Source organism: Balaenoptera physalus (assembly GCF_965194825.1).
Source record: "Balaenoptera physalus genome assembly, chromosome: 3".
In the NCBI taxonomy this organism is placed as follows: Eukaryota; Metazoa; Chordata; class Mammalia; order Artiodactyla; family Balaenopteridae; genus Balaenoptera; species Balaenoptera physalus.
This window is the reverse complement of record NC_138890.1, coordinates 165,443,348-165,460,204: the sequence shown is the minus strand read 5'-3', so window position 1 is coordinate 165,460,204 and position 16,857 is coordinate 165,443,348. Positions and strand designations below refer to the sequence as shown.

General features: G+C 50.0%; 1 protein-coding gene across 6 annotated transcripts in view; it reads left to right on the top strand.

Moving 5' to 3' along the window:
* Positions 1 to 16,857, top strand: part of TRIO (trio Rho guanine nucleotide exchange factor) — a 373,890-nt gene that overhangs the window by 281,595 nt on the left and 75,438 nt on the right. For all 6 annotated transcript variants that reach the window (XM_082458354.1, XM_082458353.1, XM_082458351.1 and 3 more), the window contains 3 exons: positions 996 to 1,138; positions 1,753 to 1,852; positions 13,443 to 13,686. In XM_082458354.1, the coding sequence (XP_082314480.1) occupies positions 996 to 1,138; positions 1,753 to 1,852; positions 13,443 to 13,686 (487 nt within the window). The remainder of the gene's footprint in view (positions 1 to 995; positions 1,139 to 1,752; positions 1,853 to 13,442; positions 13,687 to 16,857) is intronic.

The following is a 16,857-nucleotide window of genomic DNA, read 5'->3' as shown; positions in this document are numbered from 1 at the left end:
GTGATCTCATCCATAATCCCACTGACGATTGTTTTAATCATTCACAGGGAATTATGCTTATATCATAGGAGGTTGATGTTTTCCGTAAGGAAATTAAAAACTGTTACTAAGGCCCAGAACATGTAAAAAGGAAAAAAAAAAACCCACCTCCTTTGAGGCATAGTGAAAGAAAAAAATCTGGAAAAAGTGATGCCATATGTGTTCATTCAACCGATGCTTGTTGAGTATCTACGATGTGTCATTTCCAGAGAACCTTTCTCCAGTGTTGCGGTGGAGTTGAGGGAAATCCACCATATGTAACTGGCAGTAGGCTACCCTGGTTTGTCCCAGTGGTCTAACCGGAGGTGGATACAGGCAGAGGTTGGGGGGGTGGGCTGGGGTGTCCACCTGCCAGGAATCCCGGCTTCTTCACCTGCTGGCAGTGTGGCCTGAGGCACATTTCCAGTGTGTCCACACTACAGGTCCTCAGTTATAACAGGAGGATTAGGGAGGTCCCGACTGCATAGCGTGCAAGTGGGGATGGGGAGCGGACGCAGGTGGGGAAACGGTGCAGCTGCACCTGTTGATCGTGAGTCCAAGGGGGCGAGGTGGCAAGCTCTGGGGCACTGGTTCAGGCTCCTGCCGATGCTCCACGGGCCACTGGCCACTTGTCTGCCTAAAGGGCCTCAAGACACTTGGGTTTGGGGGTGGCTGTGTTTTCATATTTACCCAGAGCTGCTTAACAGGTCTTAGGGCTGGAGAATGATTGATTACTAGAATATTCAGAGATGTGGAATAACATGAACGCTATAGAATAAAAACGGTCTTGATGACAAGATATTCAAAATTAGAGTCATTTATTTGGTGGGAAATTAAACACAGGAGCTGGTTGCTTTTCTGCTGAAAAGTTATTTTTTAAATGGGCAATTCCAGGAATGCGGGGACCTGAGTGTGGTTAGTGCAGGTTCTGGAAAAGGCCCCTTCTGTATCCTGATTGATTCTAACACTTTGTCAAGGCCTCCAGTATAGAAAACAAGCAGGACTGGATCAAGCACATCCGGGAGGTGATCCAGGAAAGGACCATTCACCTGAAAGGCGCCCTGAAGGAGCCCATTCACATCCCCAAAACAGCTCCGGCAACGAGACAGAAGGGGAGGAGGTCAGTGCCTGGGGATTTTTTTTGTAAGTTTGCTTTTATTGAAGGAAAGGAACAAGGCAATGTTAACTTACTATTTTTCGAAAATCATTTTTCTCAAATATTTTTGAGAAATATTGAGGAGTAATTTTTTAAAGAATACAATTTATATATAACATCATTCTTAGTAATGAAATTCCTTTGTCAAGACAACAGCCTCCTTCAGCTTAAAGTAAATGAAAGTCTATATACAAACCCCTAATTCTTTTCCTTTTCCACCCCAAGTGTTAATCTGTGCTCATGTGTAAGTCGTGCCTGTGACCTTGGACAAGTTAGGTAGCATCTAGACGTTTTTGCTTCTCATTTCTAAAATGGCGGTGACCCTGTCAACTGGATTTTATTACTGTGAGAACTCAGTGCAGTGGTCGATGTTAGACTCTCAGCCCAGGGCCCAGCAAAAAGCCTGTTCTCGGTGAAGAGTCATCTGTCGTCATTAATACCGTGGTGGCAGCCGTAATCCCAGAGACCGATTTGCACCTCTTTAAACAAATCTGTTCTTCCTCCAATGGCTGATAGCCCATCTTTACCATTCTTGAAAAGCAAATCCAGCCATGTCAGGGCTTTCTCTGTGTCTCCAGGGATGGAGAGGATGTGGACAGCCAAGGAGATGGCAGCAGCCAGCCTGATACGATTTCAATCGCGTCCCGGACGTCTCAGAACACGCTGGACAGCGATAAGGTGAGCCTGAGCTGGCCCGCTCTTTGGGCCGGTGCACGCGGCCGGTCTCCGGTCGGTCGATAGATGGCAGTTTGTCATCAGCATTTCAGACAGCTGCCATGGCTTAGAAGAGGTGCCCGGACATGGTACCAGGAGCAAAGATCTGCAGTGTCAGGGCTAGCAGACCTGAACCGCGAAGATTCAGGAAAAAATCACTCGCCCTTCCCAGTGCCGTTACATGGTTTTCTATGCGCGTGTTCTAAGGCAGTGTGTTTAAGCTTTTTTATTTTATATTAAGCAGAAGACCCTATTATTTTAAATGAAATCTTACACAGAGCCCTGGTGTGTGAAAGCGGGGTGCTCTGATCGAAGCCGGGGCGGCGGCATCTGCGGGTGGGCCCTGCGGCGCCCGTGCACTAACCGCCAGCAGGGAGGGTCTGATTGGCAGCAGAGAAGTCTGTGGTTTACCTTCTGCAGCAGCGGCCTAGAGCGTCCTGTGGTTCTGTCTTGATAGAATCCACAAACCTACGAGATAAACTGATGGGAGAAGTTGGAACCCTGGGCTTACGTGATGCACAGGTGACCAGAGTCCCCTGTACAAGCCGGTGGAGGCATTGATATCCGCAGTCTGCAGTTCCTACTGAGATGAGCCCCTCTTCTGTTCTTTTTCTGGAAGGCTAGACCAAGCTCTTAAAGCAAGTTTTGGACAGCAAGTAGGGGTTTCATTGAAGTTGCCGTTGGTCCAGAATTCCTGGGTTTCTCAGTGCCTGGCACGGCTGGACTTCCCCGCGAGAGGCCTTAGTCCCGAGGGGATGGAGAGGTCTGCCTTTGCACGGTGTCTCCGCAGCCACTCGCTGTCCTGACCTCCTGTCACTGGAGACGGCCGCTGTCACAGGAGGGGGCCCAGTGTCAGGGTTTGCTTCAGGCGGCAAGTCTGGGTCCCAGGCTTCGGTCTTTTCTCACTTGCTTTTGCAGAATTCACGGTGTTGAATGTTGTTTCCAGGACAGAAGTAAGTAGGTTTAAAAATACTGGTTTCCTACACTGATTTCATTTTCAGAATCCTTCTAATTTGAGTAATTAGCTCTTTCTCAACCTCCTTTTTGACTTCACTAAATAATAAGTCCTAGAACTTACAATGCTTAGAATAACAGGACTGGAGAACAAAAACAGTGTCTCGTTTGATTTTGTTCGGAGCTCAGTGTATTACGTTCAGCAAGTATTTCTCGCCAGTAGTAATAATGAGGAATAAGATAAATGACATGTTCAGTCATCTGGTCCCTAATAGCCTCTCTCCCCGAGGCACCCCCCCCCATAGTCATTCAGTGAAGAAAATAAAGTTTGAACTTGGAAACATTTCATTAGAGTAATCCCAATTATTTTCTTTTAAAAAAGTAGTAATTGAGGTGACTGGGTTATCTTAATAGTTACACAAGACTTCCACCTGAAGGAAAAGTCCACAGTAATCGTGGCTCCCGCCGAGGGGACCAATTCACAGCCTCGCCGAGGCTGAGCATTGCCGCCCCAGCTGGAGGTCCACCAAGCCCCAAACTCACAGTCTTACCCAACGTCCTCCCATGGATCTGGTCTGGGTTTACCTGAGTTTAAAAGTTTATTTAAAAAACAGGTTATTTGAATGAAATTGCCAGAGAAAAATAAATGTAAAAAGTTCTGTCTTTTGGAAGGGGTGTTAAGATTTTTCTGGTGGTTGGCCCAAGAAGAAAGGGTGACTTTGCTTCTTGGGTGGTTTATGTATAAGTGGGTGGTGGTGGGAGTCTGGAAACGCCCCGTGCATCTGGGAAGGGGCTCCTGGCTCTCCAGCCCCCGGCTCTGAGATGGAGCTGCCTGGTGCCAGGTTGTGCCTCTGGCCCACAGAGAACCGTGTGCTAGTGCCCCCGGGCACCCTGTCCCCTGACACTGGGGGCTGGCAGCTGCGGGGCGCCGACCGGGATTCACAGGAGGTTTGCCCCAGAGAGAAGGCTCTGCCCTGGAGTTAGGAAGAGGCAACTAGTTCTACTTCGAATCTATTATAGCAAAATAGGCTTATGTGAACTTGGATTTGAGTCTGTACAACTCCTGTAGAAAAATAAGGCATTATCCTAGGAACTGTTGCTTTTAAGACGACACATTGTGTACCCAGTGAGAGAGAAGGGATACATCACTAACAACAGTATAGGTTTGAGGAAATTAATCATTTTACACTGGGGATCTACTGGGATATTAGAATTATTAAAGAACTGCCTCTTAAATATTTTATCTGTGAAGGTAACTCACCAGTTTCTGTTTACCTCATCTCATACCTTACCACCGAACTTCATTCCATAGCTCAGAAATCCCCCCAGGGCCCCTTCTGCAGGTGCCGCCTTGCCTGTGCTCCCGGGTGAAGCTGTGATAGCAGCCTCTCACTCAGCCGCTCTCAGCCTACCTGATGTTCTCATGACTCTTAACCACCTCGCGTAGTGACATGCCAAAACTGTTTTCTTAAGTGGATGTGGCATGTATTTAATACCCCTCATTGAGGCCATAGGTCCTTAATAGGAAGTACACAAAAAGGATGAAATGTCTTCCTAAGACCGTAGAACTGCAACGGGTTGTCTTCTTCCGTTCTTGTGTTCTGTATTTGGGAGGAAAATAAGCAGCGTGTGAGACTTAATATGGATAAGTCAGAATGTGGAGTTTGGAGGGGCCATACCCATGAGGCCTTGTACAAAAGAAGGCCCACGTTTGCAACCACACGTATGCCTACACATGTCTGTTCTCTGCTTTGGGGAGGTTTTCTTGTAGCCATCTCCTTTTCTGTGCTTCTCTGGTAGAACATTTCAGGGTCAGTAGATGATTCAGGAGAATACATTGAAGAAACTGCATCCTTTATGGAGTCAGTTTGTAAAATGCACTGTTCCTCTGAACTAGGCTTAACCAGAAAACCCTGTTATCTCTGATGGCAGTAACTTTTCATATGTCCCAAGGTTCTTTCCACCCTACATATTTCAAGTTTAAATAGCCTCTGATGACATGGGCAGATAGATCTGGCAAGGGAAATTACTTAACCATATTCTGCCTGTTTGACTTAATTTATGATGTCTGTTATGAGTTAGTTGTTATCATGGAGTTTGGTTCCATTTCAGAAACTGGGTGGGGGGATGTTTTCGGCTTGGCCTCTTGGAGAACTCTTGAGGAAAAGTTGTCTGCCCAGGGCTGTAGTAACTCTCAGATGAGGCACAGGGTTTTAGAAGAGTCGGTTAAGGAGGGGCCTGGAGACACCCTCTCTCCAGGGACACTGTTAGCAGATACAGACCACAGGCCCCCCGAGCACCTTTCCTTCTTCGAAAAGGTCGGTTTTAAAATCTGCCATCTCTTTGTTCCAGATGTAAGTGTAGCACTGATTCTTGCCCATATTAATGGTGCTTGTGCTGATAAAGTGATCTCACGAAAATATAATTTGGGTTCCAAAGAAATCAAATGCTTGCCAGATTCTTGTCTCATTTGTCCTGAGCTTGTCTCCCTGATGTTGGGAGGGGACACCTCCAGGTCACTGCGGGGACGAGGGAGGCCAGGTGACCCTCGCAGGGCCACCCAGAATAGAGAGCGGAAGCCAGAAACGGAATGTGGATCTAATTACCTGGCGGGGTCTAGACCCTGTTATTTCACACTAGAGCTGAGGAGGAGCTAAATATTTTGGCGTATTAAAGAAGCATTTTTAATATTTTTTCCTTCTGTATGCATTATTAGTCTGTGGTTTGCTTCATATAACAAAAATTTATAAGGAAAATAGAAAATATGCGAATCAAATATAGGCTACTACTATAGAACAAACCATCTTGAGGTCAGGATGAAAAAAATAACCAAGGCCAGACAGGGCAGGCTGTGGAAAAGCGGCCCAAGCCAGCAGGGGGCCAGGTGTGCGCCTTCTTTAGATCTGAAGCCGTGCCGTGCTTATTTGTAATGAACGAGAAATTCAGTTGAGACTGATACTTGGCACGAATTGCCCCTAAGCTTGTGATGTGAGTATATGAATTCACACATTTAAAAAAAATAAATGGTTTCAGCTACTTTTCATGAAGTATACATAGCACTTGTTGGGGATATGAAATTTATGTAGTTTAAAAAGTCAATAAACCTCTGTGAAGTGGCAGTCTGCACCGTAGGAACTTGAACGGATTTACATAAATTGCAGCGCTGAGGTAGTATATAAAGTAATTAATGCCAATACGTTTTAAAATGAGGCTGGATTCAAGTTTTGGAGAAAGGAAGCCTGCATTCAGCCTACTTAGGAAGTGCCTCACGCTTGCATTCAGCCCCGTTCCTCACATACCTGGCCCTGTGTGCCACCCGCCTAAGCTCACACTCCCCTCTGCCTGCAGCTGCCAGAAGCAGGAGGGAGCCTTGGCTCCAGGAGCTGCCCAGCCTGCTGCCCTTGCCAGGGTGTCCCGGAGCCTCGTGTAGGTTGGCCCGCGTGGGCGTGAAGTTGAGTCGCTTCGTTCAGAAGCCTTTCTGGGGACAGCACATGGTTTTAATCCCAGGACGTCAGTTACGGGTCCCGACTCTGCCCAGAGGGTAACAGGGTCGAGTAAGCAAAGTGTTTAGCGTCCAACAGCAGATGGTTAAGAGCAAGGAGGTGCTCCCCAGCCAGGCCTCTGAGCTCTGCTTCTCAGCAACCTCTCCGTGCCTCAGTTTCCTCATCTGTAACAGGGGACAGTACGACTCCCCACTCTAGGGCTGTGAGCATTAAAAATGTGCGTTTGGAACAGTGTCTTACACGCCCTGAGCACTGCCTAGATGTCGACTGTCACTGTGTCTTCATTTCAGAAATTGCCTTCTCCCTCACTCGTTACTGGCTGTTGCCGACCGCCGTACATCGGCCTCTTAGCGCTCTTGACTGCAGTGCATTTAGAAGCTAATTGTGTTCATTAGGAGCTAGAAGCTGTGCTAAGGGTAAGTTGCTCAGACTCAGTTCCTGAACTTGCACGTCCTGGGGGCTCAACAGCAGAATACTGATCGCGTGTTGAATGGGCAGCCTCTGAAGAAGCGGGAGACTCTCGCTGGAAACGTTTTCCCAGCCACTCCCCTGTGATCGTGCCGCATCAGCCGTAGGATGAGTCCGTGCTCTGCACGAGGTTGGTTCGTGCCTTCGCAGGTGCAAGGGCATCAACGCCTGTGCAGCCCAGGACAGGTGCTGCTCCACGGGCACAAGCAGAGAGAGCCCTCCCCGCCAGCAGCCTGGCGAGGCTGGCCGCTGGCATTGGTTCCCTCTGTCTTTCTAAGTGACTGTGGCTTTTTGTAGTTTTTAACAAGTTTCTTAAGTGCTCTCATAAAGCCACAGAATGAATGCAGTCTTTGCTGACTTTAGTTACTCAATCAGAAACACAAAATCCCCCACGCTAGAGCAGAGAGCCTCAGTTCTAAGAAAAGGCAGATTTTTCAAAACTACAACTTCAGGTATAACTGTAACAAAAGTGTTTCTAAAAATAGCGGTGCATCGAGAAGTGCTTTTCCATGTAAATTTTACAGTCCTGGTCAAAGTCACTGTTGACAATGACGGCCCATCTTTGATTCAGACTCGAGGCTGGTGGTTTATTCTGGTGGTTCTTCCTTTGGGTGAGGGACCCAGTCGGCCGGTCACCTGGCTGTCATACCTTAGATTTTCAGGGGAAAAAAAAAGAGGCCTTTCAAGTGGACTTTTATGGATAAGGTCTGCTTACTCAGGAAACACAGCAAACAGGCTCCTTTGGGCTCAGTTGTCCCAAGAGGGGTCTTGCTTTCCAGGACCTGTGATTGAAAGTAGTACAGGTGGGGTCCAGCCGACTGCTTCCCGAGCCTCGTTCATTTTTCCGCTTTTCAGCCAACGCAGCGTTTTATTCATGCCCCGCGGCTCAGCCCTCGGCGCCTCTCGTTCTAAAATGTTCAGAGTGAGGGCAAGTGTGGCATTGGTCCAGGCCAGCTTCTGCTGAGCCTGGAGGCCTGGTACCTCGGCGCTGACCTCTCTCTGATCTGCCTGCCTGGCTTTTTACACTTAAAGTTTGCCTTTTCAAATATATCTTTTAAATTTAGCTTCTTGATGTCTAACTTTCCGTTGCACCTCATGTGTATCACAGTCAAGGAAGGCTTCCAAGGGATATTTTCATGTGTCAAAACCAGCGTGTGATCACATTAGCAAAGAGTAAAGGATTAACCTCCCTGAATATTATACTCAGTATTTTTTTTCTGGGTAAAAATGTTGGGTAGGGTAAGCTGCTGCTTTTGAAAAAGTTTTTTCTCACAGATTTTCTTTTCTTTTCTTTTTTTCTTTTTCTTGGGGGAAGGGTGGTGAGAAACAACATTTTTGCCATCTTAACCATTTTTCAGTTCTGACAGATTTCTTTTTGCACCCCAATCTGTGAGAGATTCACAGTGGTCCTCTTGGAAACCCAGCAGTAGATTTTGTGACGGCTTCTCCTGTGAACTTGGCCTTGGGTTTGGGGTGAGCAAGGGGCCTGATGGTCCCGTGGTTAGGACGGCCGCTGAGAAGCCCAAGCCTCCAGCCTCCGCAAAGTTGCCCAGGGAGAAGCTGGGGTAACGCGTTTCCTTGGGGAATTGTTCTGGCTGCCGGTGGCGGCCTTTCTCTTGTAACCACGGAGCTGGTAATTAACAGAGCTCTACTTTCTAGTCCCCTTTAACCGAGGAACCACTCTTTGGTCTGCTCTGTGTGAAGCCTGCACAAAACCGCAAGGCCCTTTTGTGAGGTTTCTAGTGCCTGCACCGTGCTGGGCTGTAGGATGTGACTGTGGGTTGGTACACTCTGTTCCATAGGGGAAGGTGGCTTTTAGTAGAATGCTTCCCCCTCTCCTTTTGAAGCGCTCTCGGAAAGTTGGCCAGACACCCACCTGCAATTGATCTTAGCTTCTCGAAGCAGATTCATTTACAGAGAGGACTACACCATCCGCGTGTCAGTCGTAAAGAGCCCCTGTTCCTCTGGCGGAGCCCGCCCCAGAACTCAACTTGCGAGCCAGTCATTCAAATCAGGTGTTTGCTGTTGTCTCTCAAGAACTGTACGTTCTTGTAAAGTAGACATGCCTCATTACAGAGCTCCAGGGAGGGGATGCCAGAGCCCGAGCGGTGGGTGAGAAGCGCCCAGCCACGGCCCTGCTTCAGTTACTGTCTTTAACTGGGTTCAGGCAAAGCAAAACAATATACCATGGTTTCTCCAGAAAATGTAAAAAGTAAATTTCTGTCCTGTGTGACGGTTTTTGAAGGTTCACGTGCCTGCGACCAGGTGAGTATTTCATTCTTTTGGGTGAAACACAGCAGCCTGTTCATTTGCAGTCATTGAGGGAACTCAGGCAAAGGGGCCCTGGTTTGGTTCTGCTAATTGTCTGTGCTTCGACATCACGGGAGTTCCCCCGGCAGCCCTTTCGGAGGGACATGGCTGGTCTTGGAGGAGGCACTTCATTATAGTATCCATGGTCCGTGCTCCAATTAAGGCCATTTTACTGTCATGCTTTTTAGTCACCACATTTAATTTTTTTAAGGTGAAAAGCAGAAAGATTGGGAAAAAAATATCTTCTGATGAGAATGTCACAAGGGTTAATGTGAGTCATGGAAATTGAGATTTTCATAAATTGCAATCCTAAACCAAATGCTTGTGGTAGGGAGCCCATGATACAAGTCCATAAAATATATAGATGTGAAAAAGATAATGTGAAAACTTTCACAAAATATGGTTGGAAAGGAAAAGTGAATTTTTAAACTAGATAAATGGAATGGTAACACTTTCAACATAGTGATGAAATTGTGTCACTAGGCGTAGAAGTGTCACTGTAGATAATAGATAGGATAACCCAAACTTTTTCTAATTAGGAGTTTAATTCTACGTAAAAGGCTGTAATGACTTGCATTGATACTCCAAAATAGTTATTTTAAGTCTTTTATACAAAATAAAAAAGTCTTTTTAATTAACAAGCCTGGTTTTAAAGACAAGCTTTGGAATAAGTTTAAAATATTCAAATGCGAACATTGAGGCAAAAATCCATGGGTTGTCTCCTCTCTGGACTAGAAAACGCCCATTTAATCCTCCCCTTATAGATTTGTGCAGGAGATTCTCATGGGAAAAGTCAGTTTATTCTTAGGGGTAGAGCCAAGAAGATATGGTTTTTTTAATGATAATTCTAGCACTGTTTGAAGACATTCTTCTGGTACTAGATTTTGTTACTAACTCTCTAAAGGCTTTGGAAAAGAATTTTGACTCAGTATGCGATTCTTTGTCAGAACAGGCTTGATTTTCATTTCTCAGGCTCTGTCAAGTGCACAGATGTTTCCAATAGTTCTGATTACTCTGTGAGGGGCTGAAAACTCACTGCCAGAAAGCAAGTCTAGCTTCATTCCTCTTGGCAGCCGCTTTCTCCCTTCCCACCCTTCCCCCACCCACAGAACACACCGCGTGGCTTTGAGCAGTCTGAAAAGTTCCTACAGCGGGAGAAGGAGACCAGCAGAGGCTGGTGATGAGGCAGCACGTCTGAAGCGGAGCTTCCCAGGGCCGGGGGTGGTGACACGCGGGGACCACGTGCGCAAGCGGGCCCAGCAGACGGGCGGCTCGGCCGCGGGAAGGCTCCGTAGGGGGTGCAGGCCTGAGGGGCCTCGGCAGGCTGGGCTCCCCACGGGGCTTGTTCACGGGTCACGCTTTCCCCAGGATGGGAAACATTCCTCCTTTTCGTTACAGGGATTAACCACTTCCATAACGTGGGGTTTTACGAGGAAGATTCTTCTCCGGGCTGGGCCTCTGCTGTTAACCTTTTAACATTAGCATCTTCGACTGTTCACAGAGAAATATGTGAGATATGTGAGATTCAGCATAGTAACATTTAGAAGGGGGTTAGTCACTTGGGGAAAATGTCCTTTGTAGCCCAGCAAAGACAATTCCTTTTGTCGATATTTATGCTTCATTTTGGAAGAGTTTTGTTTTGTTTTGCTTTCTGTGGTTGTCAAGTGGACATGTGTTTCTTATTCTAAATATCTGAACTTTCTCTGGAAAGACCAGGAGGGCAGTGGAGAGCATGGAGCGTGACAGAGGGCCGGCAGGCAGCCGAGGACACTGCAGGGCTGCGAGCCCGGGTAGGAGTCAGTTCTCTGCCGGGGGTGGGGCTGGGCGGCCTCTCTGGAACAGGATGTTTCCCGGCAGCGGGCCCGGCCGCCCCTTCCTCCTGCACATCGCAGCTCAGCCCAGCGACCGTCTTCTCTTCTTCTGTGGTCTCCGTGCTGATGCCCAAAGGGGGGACAGGAAACACACAGGCAGAGTTCACTCCCGAAGTCACAGAGGAAGAGCCCATGTTTTGTTTTGGTTTTCAAGCAGCTCATTTTTACAGCAAACCTATCTTACCTTTTTCACTTCAGCAAATGTGTGACCACTTGCTGGGTACAAAGCACCGCCCGAGGCAGCTTTAGGAGAAGCCTGCTCCTAGCTTCCTCTTACAAGCTGTGCGCCGGCCCTTGGCACTTGGGGGCTCACACACTGGGCATGGGAAGGTCGCAGAAGAATGACACAAACCTGCTTTCTGGTGCCGAGGACAGACACACACACACACAACCCAAAGCCTGGCTGGTGTCAGACTTGAGACATAATTTGTTTAAGGACAGAGTGGTAAGGACAGTACAGGAGCAGCTTCTCAGAGGGATTTGACGGGGGCTGAGACGAGACCAACTGGGGAGGTGTGGGCTCCAAGCAGAAGGGATCATGGACACACGGCGTGCAGGACCCACCTCAGAAGGAGGGCATGGCCCCTCTGGGCCGTGAAGCACGGGAGAAGCAGCCGAGCCTGCCCGGGGAGGCGGGCTAGGACCCGGTTACGGGAGCTTTGCGTCTTACACTAAGCAATGTGTGTCTAAGGTTCTTGCATAGGAGGATGGCATGTGTGAACATTTTAAGAAGGTAACTCTGGCAGCGGTGTTCAGGTGGTTTGGAAGGAAAGCCTGGATCGGGCAGGGCACTCAGGAGACCAGTGCAGAAATCCAAATGAAGTGATTGGTGTGGGCGTGCTGAGGAAGGGAGGAGTCAGAAACACATTCTAGAGTCCGTTTGACCGCGTTTCGGGGGTGCAAAGGAGTGCGGTTGACTGTGATACCGTTACCCAAAAGGCAACGCTGGAAGAGAAACAGATGTGAGGGCGAGTAATGAGTCACGTCCCAGACTCACTGCTTTGAAGGGCTGGGGAAGCAGCAGGCCCGGGTGCCTGCTTGGAAGTGCCCAGCACAGAGGGTACGGTGTGCAGCCTGAGCCTGGGGCTGCCCGGATTGGAGGGCCAGAGGGGGTGGGCCTAAGACGGGGAGCTGGTCACAAGATCCTCCTGTGGGAGGGGCGATAGTGAGCATCCCTGTGAGCTGTCCCCAGCGAGTGTACAGTCTAAGGGAAGATGGATGGCAAGCGGTCGTGAGAAGGCCCCGCACCTGTTTTCCAAGCAGGATCATGGCGTTGATGCTCTTCACAGAGTTCCTGGGTGTGCTTCAAAGGGCCGAGACTTAGAAGAGTTCGGACAGAAGATGGGAGTGAGCGGAGAGGAGAGGAGAGAGGAGGGAAGGAGGGCAAGGCCCTTCAGGCCAGAAGCCACGTGGCACATGAGGGGTCAGCCGGTGCCCATGCAGCGTGTGGAGGGGCGTGTTGAGGCTTGGGGCGGGGAGGGAGCCCGGGAGGAGCTGGGGTGGGTGGCAGAGGGTCGGGAGGGTCGCGCTAGGGAGTGTCCTGGGGGCTGGCGAGGGCTCTCGAAGGCTTTCGGAGAGAGAAGGGCGTGCTCCGCCCGTGTTTCCGGATGCCGGGCTCCCTGCTCTGCGGCTGCTTCTCCCAATCCGGGGGGCACAGGCGCTGAGGAGCCCGCAGTGCCCCGGCCACACCGCTCTCGCCAGGCCGGAGCTGGCCTCCATCTGATTTTATCACCGTATTTCACAACAATCCCCCAAAAGGCCTACAAGCAGAGTTCCTACTAGTTTGCCCTAAGTTTAAAAATGAGTGCAGTTGACCTTTAAACAGACGCAGTGCCCTGGTCCACTCATACGTGCGTTGTTTTTCAGTAAGTACATATATGTGCTGAAAATGTATTTTCCCTTCCTCATGATTTTCTTAATAACATTTTTTTCCAGCATACTTTAGTGTCAGAATACAGTGCGTAAAGCATATGACATACAAAATACGCGTTAGTCCACGGTTCACGTCATCGGTAAGGCTTCTGGTGGACGGTAGGCTACCAGTCGTTATGTCTGGGGGGAGTCGAAAGTTAGACGCAGATTTCTGACTGTGCAGGGGGTCGGCACCCCTAGCCCCCCATGTTGTTCAAAGGTTTGTGGCACTCTTTGAGAAGGGATATATGTCTCAGGCACAAAAGTAGTTGGACACTCTCATGGAAAACCATCAGATTCTGACAGTGTAAGACACAGAAAATCATTATTGTACGCTAGAATGTGAAAAAGTAGATATTCGAGTGTTTTGCAAGGGACGTAAATTAAGGGACAGGGACACGGGAGAGCCCTCATTAGGCTTGTGCCCAGTGCTCTGAGCCAGCTGTGGAATGGGAGCTGAGCTCCCGGCCCAGGCGCCAGCCTTGCCTGCTGAGGGCCGGTGGCCTGGGCTCGCTGACCTGTCCCCTCCCTCCCCAGCTGTCCGGCGGCTGTGAGCTGACGGTGGTGATCCACGACTTCACGGCCTGTAACAGCACCGAGCTGACCATCCGCCGTGGCCAGACGGTGGAAGTCTTGGAGCGGCCCCACGACAAGCCTGACTGGTGTCTGGTGCGGACCACGGACCGGTCCCCCGCGGCGGAAGGCCTGGTGCCCTGCGGCTCCCTGTGCATCGCCCATTCCAGAAGTAGCATGGAGATGGAGGGCTTCTTCAACCACAAAGGTAGGCGTTCGCGGGCGTGCGTGGCGATGATGGTCCTGCTGGAAACGACACCGGTGCTCTGTCCCCGCTTCCTGCAGCCTCATAATAGGTACGATGCCTCCTGGTCACTCGTGCCCCAGTCCGTTATCCCTGTGTCTCCGGGACTTCTTGATCCATCTGGAGCTGAGATGGAATAAGGATTTCACCTGTCACTCAGAAATGATGAAGCATCGCCTCGTTTCCCAAGGCCGCGTAATAAGATAGCGGGTTGGCGAAGGACAAGGGGGCTGTTGTTTTGGGGGCCAGTGTCATTCATAAATGGAGAAGACAGAGAAGGCACTGTTCTCTTCCAGGTGATGTTGAAAACAGGTAGGGGAGGTGGGGCCAGACTCAGCATCTTCGTAATCAGGTTTTCACATTGTGGATTCTTTATTTTGTTAGTGTTCAGTGCTAGACAGTCAAGCATGCAGGTCCTGAGAGTTTGTCTTTATAGCTTGGTAAAGTGTCTCAGGGCATCCCAAACGCCCCAGGTTCCCTGCCTGGAGAAGGAACGCAGCTGGACCCCCGGTGGGGAGGCTGGCCGAGTCAGGCAGGGCTCAGTGTCAGGGGTCTGCAGCTGTGACAAGAGAGGTGGCTTTTGAAAAAAATGCTTTTCAACTGAAATAACAGGATATTGGAACAAAACGGCATTTGGCACTGGGGACTCCTTTAGAGGCAGGCAACTGTAGCAAGGCCGCTTTTCCACGTGTGTCTGGATGGGTCAGTAATGAGCTCCCTGCGAGAGTACGAGAGTATGTTTATCCTGAATGTCCAACGTGGTCCCTGTGGGACTGATGTGGCTTGAAACGGGACCTGTCTGGATTGAGCTCGTCTGCAGGTGCAAAATACACACTGGATTGCAAGACTTGCCATGAAAAAAGAATGTGTAAATTATTTTATAGTCATTGCAAAGTGGTATGATAACATACTTTATAGGGTGGGTTAAATAAAATGTATGATTAAAATTAATGTCACCTGTTTCCTTTTACTACTTAAATGATGGCTACTAGAAAATTTTCAATTACATACGCAGCTTGCACTGTGTCTGTTGGACCGTGCTGGTTTAATCTCTCATCTCACTGAGGAGCTAATTTGAGGCTGTAAGACCTTTTCAGAAACACTGAGCTGTAGCTTCTAGAAAAATGCAGAGCGGGTAGAGTTTATATGCTTCGACCCGCATTAGGTCAGTCTTTGTTTTTCTGCCATGCTGGCAGATGGCCGATTCTTCCAGATCTGGGGGTCTGCGGTTGGTTTACCCTTCCTGAGAGAACTCCACTATATTCTGCATATTCCAGTTCTTTTCTGTTAATTTTGGGACATTCCAGTTGCTCCCTCCGTTGGTCAGCTGTGCCCTCTTTACATTCATCCTGACGCGTCCTGGGGACCATCCTCTGGCTGCTGAGGGGTCAGTCCTGGCGGTGAGCTACGTGAAGCTGCACAGGAAACAGCCGGTGACTAGCCCCCTCGGGAATTACAGGCCCAACCATGTTCCGGATCCCTCGGGGCCTGAATGTGACTGTATCGTCACCTCAGTAAGCAGCTGGAAGAATTAGGCTACGGTGTCTCCAGGGATCCAAAGAGAAAGGCAGGGAATTTCCCGGTTCTGCCCCGAAGCTGAGGCATCTGCTTGCATTTCCGGGGGAGCCGCCCCTGAGTGCCGGCAGCCTTGGTTGGACCTGCCCTGCTGTGGTACCGAGTTCTGAGTTCAGATGGCGGCGTGTGCTGGGCCACCCGTTGGCCTGGGTGTTTCCAGAGTTGCACAATGTATTTAAGTCCTTGAGTCTGAGTTGAAAATGAAGTACGTTTTCTTCAAGTTCGTCTATTATATGCAGAGGAGCCCCTGTGAACTTAAGCTGCAAGTAACGTTTGTTCTGAAAGATTTCTTTTCACATGTGCCTTTCCTGTGGTGTGTTCTCTACTTCCTGGTGTTCGCAATTGCAGGCTAGCCAAGCAGAAAGAACCGTGTAGTTATCACACTTGCCTTTGTCCTGCAGACTTCCTACAGAGGTTGGGTTTGTGCTTGGCTTTTGGCCTAACTACCATTCTGTCCCCTGAGCCTTTTCCCTCTGACATTCTGTGACTTTCCGGCACCTGAGGCGTCACTCCTGCTCCTCACAAACCCTCTACGTACTGAGAAGGTGTCTCTTCGTTGAGTAAAACCTGTTGTGAACTAACAGTCAGTTCATAGATTGGGGCTCGGAGCCTTAGGCATTGTTTTCCTTCTGTTCCGAATTTTTGTTTTTCCTGTGGTGCAGGGAAGCTCTTGAGGTGGTCTGTCCCCGGCAGTGTTGAGACTTGGGTGGCAGATGGGGGAGGGAAGATCCTCCTTGGGCCCTTGGACAAGCCTGTGCCAGAGCCTCCTGTGCACGGTCAAGTCCAGGGAATCGGGCAGTGACCAGCGGCTCCGTCTAGGAGAAGAGTCTCCATCGGGTAGTCGGGGCAGCAAGGGGTGAGGGTCCAGAACGAGCCCCAGGGACTGCGGGAAGGAGGCCGCCACCCCCCTGGGGAGCAGGCGGTCCCCAGGGCCTCTGCTCGGGCACAGCTCCCCTCCTGGCTCTCGTGCGCAGGGGACCGCGGGCTGTTCGCGTACCGCCGTGCGCTGGGCCGGCGTCTGCTGGCGCGGCGGCGCACTCTGAGTCCTTTCCGTTCTGAGAGCCGGGCTGGGCCGCAGGGCCACTGCAGCGAGGGCTCCAGTGCGGCCCCTCCTCCCACAGAAGTGGGTGCCCCGCACCCTCTGGGCCTCCTTCGCAGAGTCGCACGCGGGGCCGTCTTGCCCTTCACACGCTTCAGAGCTCCGGAGCGCTGGGGGGGTGTCGTGATGTCTCGTCCCTGGTCACTCGCTGTTGACCTCTGGTTCCTTAAATGTCTGTGATTCTTTCCGCTCTGACCTTCCAGGTGGGGGAACAAGCACATTCGCTAATCTCTAGTCCCCCAGTTTTCCCAGCCTTAGTGCCTCAATTTGTTCGCAACTCCCCAATCCAAACACCTTAAGTTTCCAGTGTGAAAAACATGCCTGTTGAGGTTAAATGTCTGTGTATTTGGTCGTGTGTGATATTTAAGAATTGCAGTGTGGCTGTGAGGATCAATACTCAGGTCGGCCCCGAAGGGCCCGTTACACACTGTGAGTGCCGCCCGGGTCGCCGGCGCTCTGGG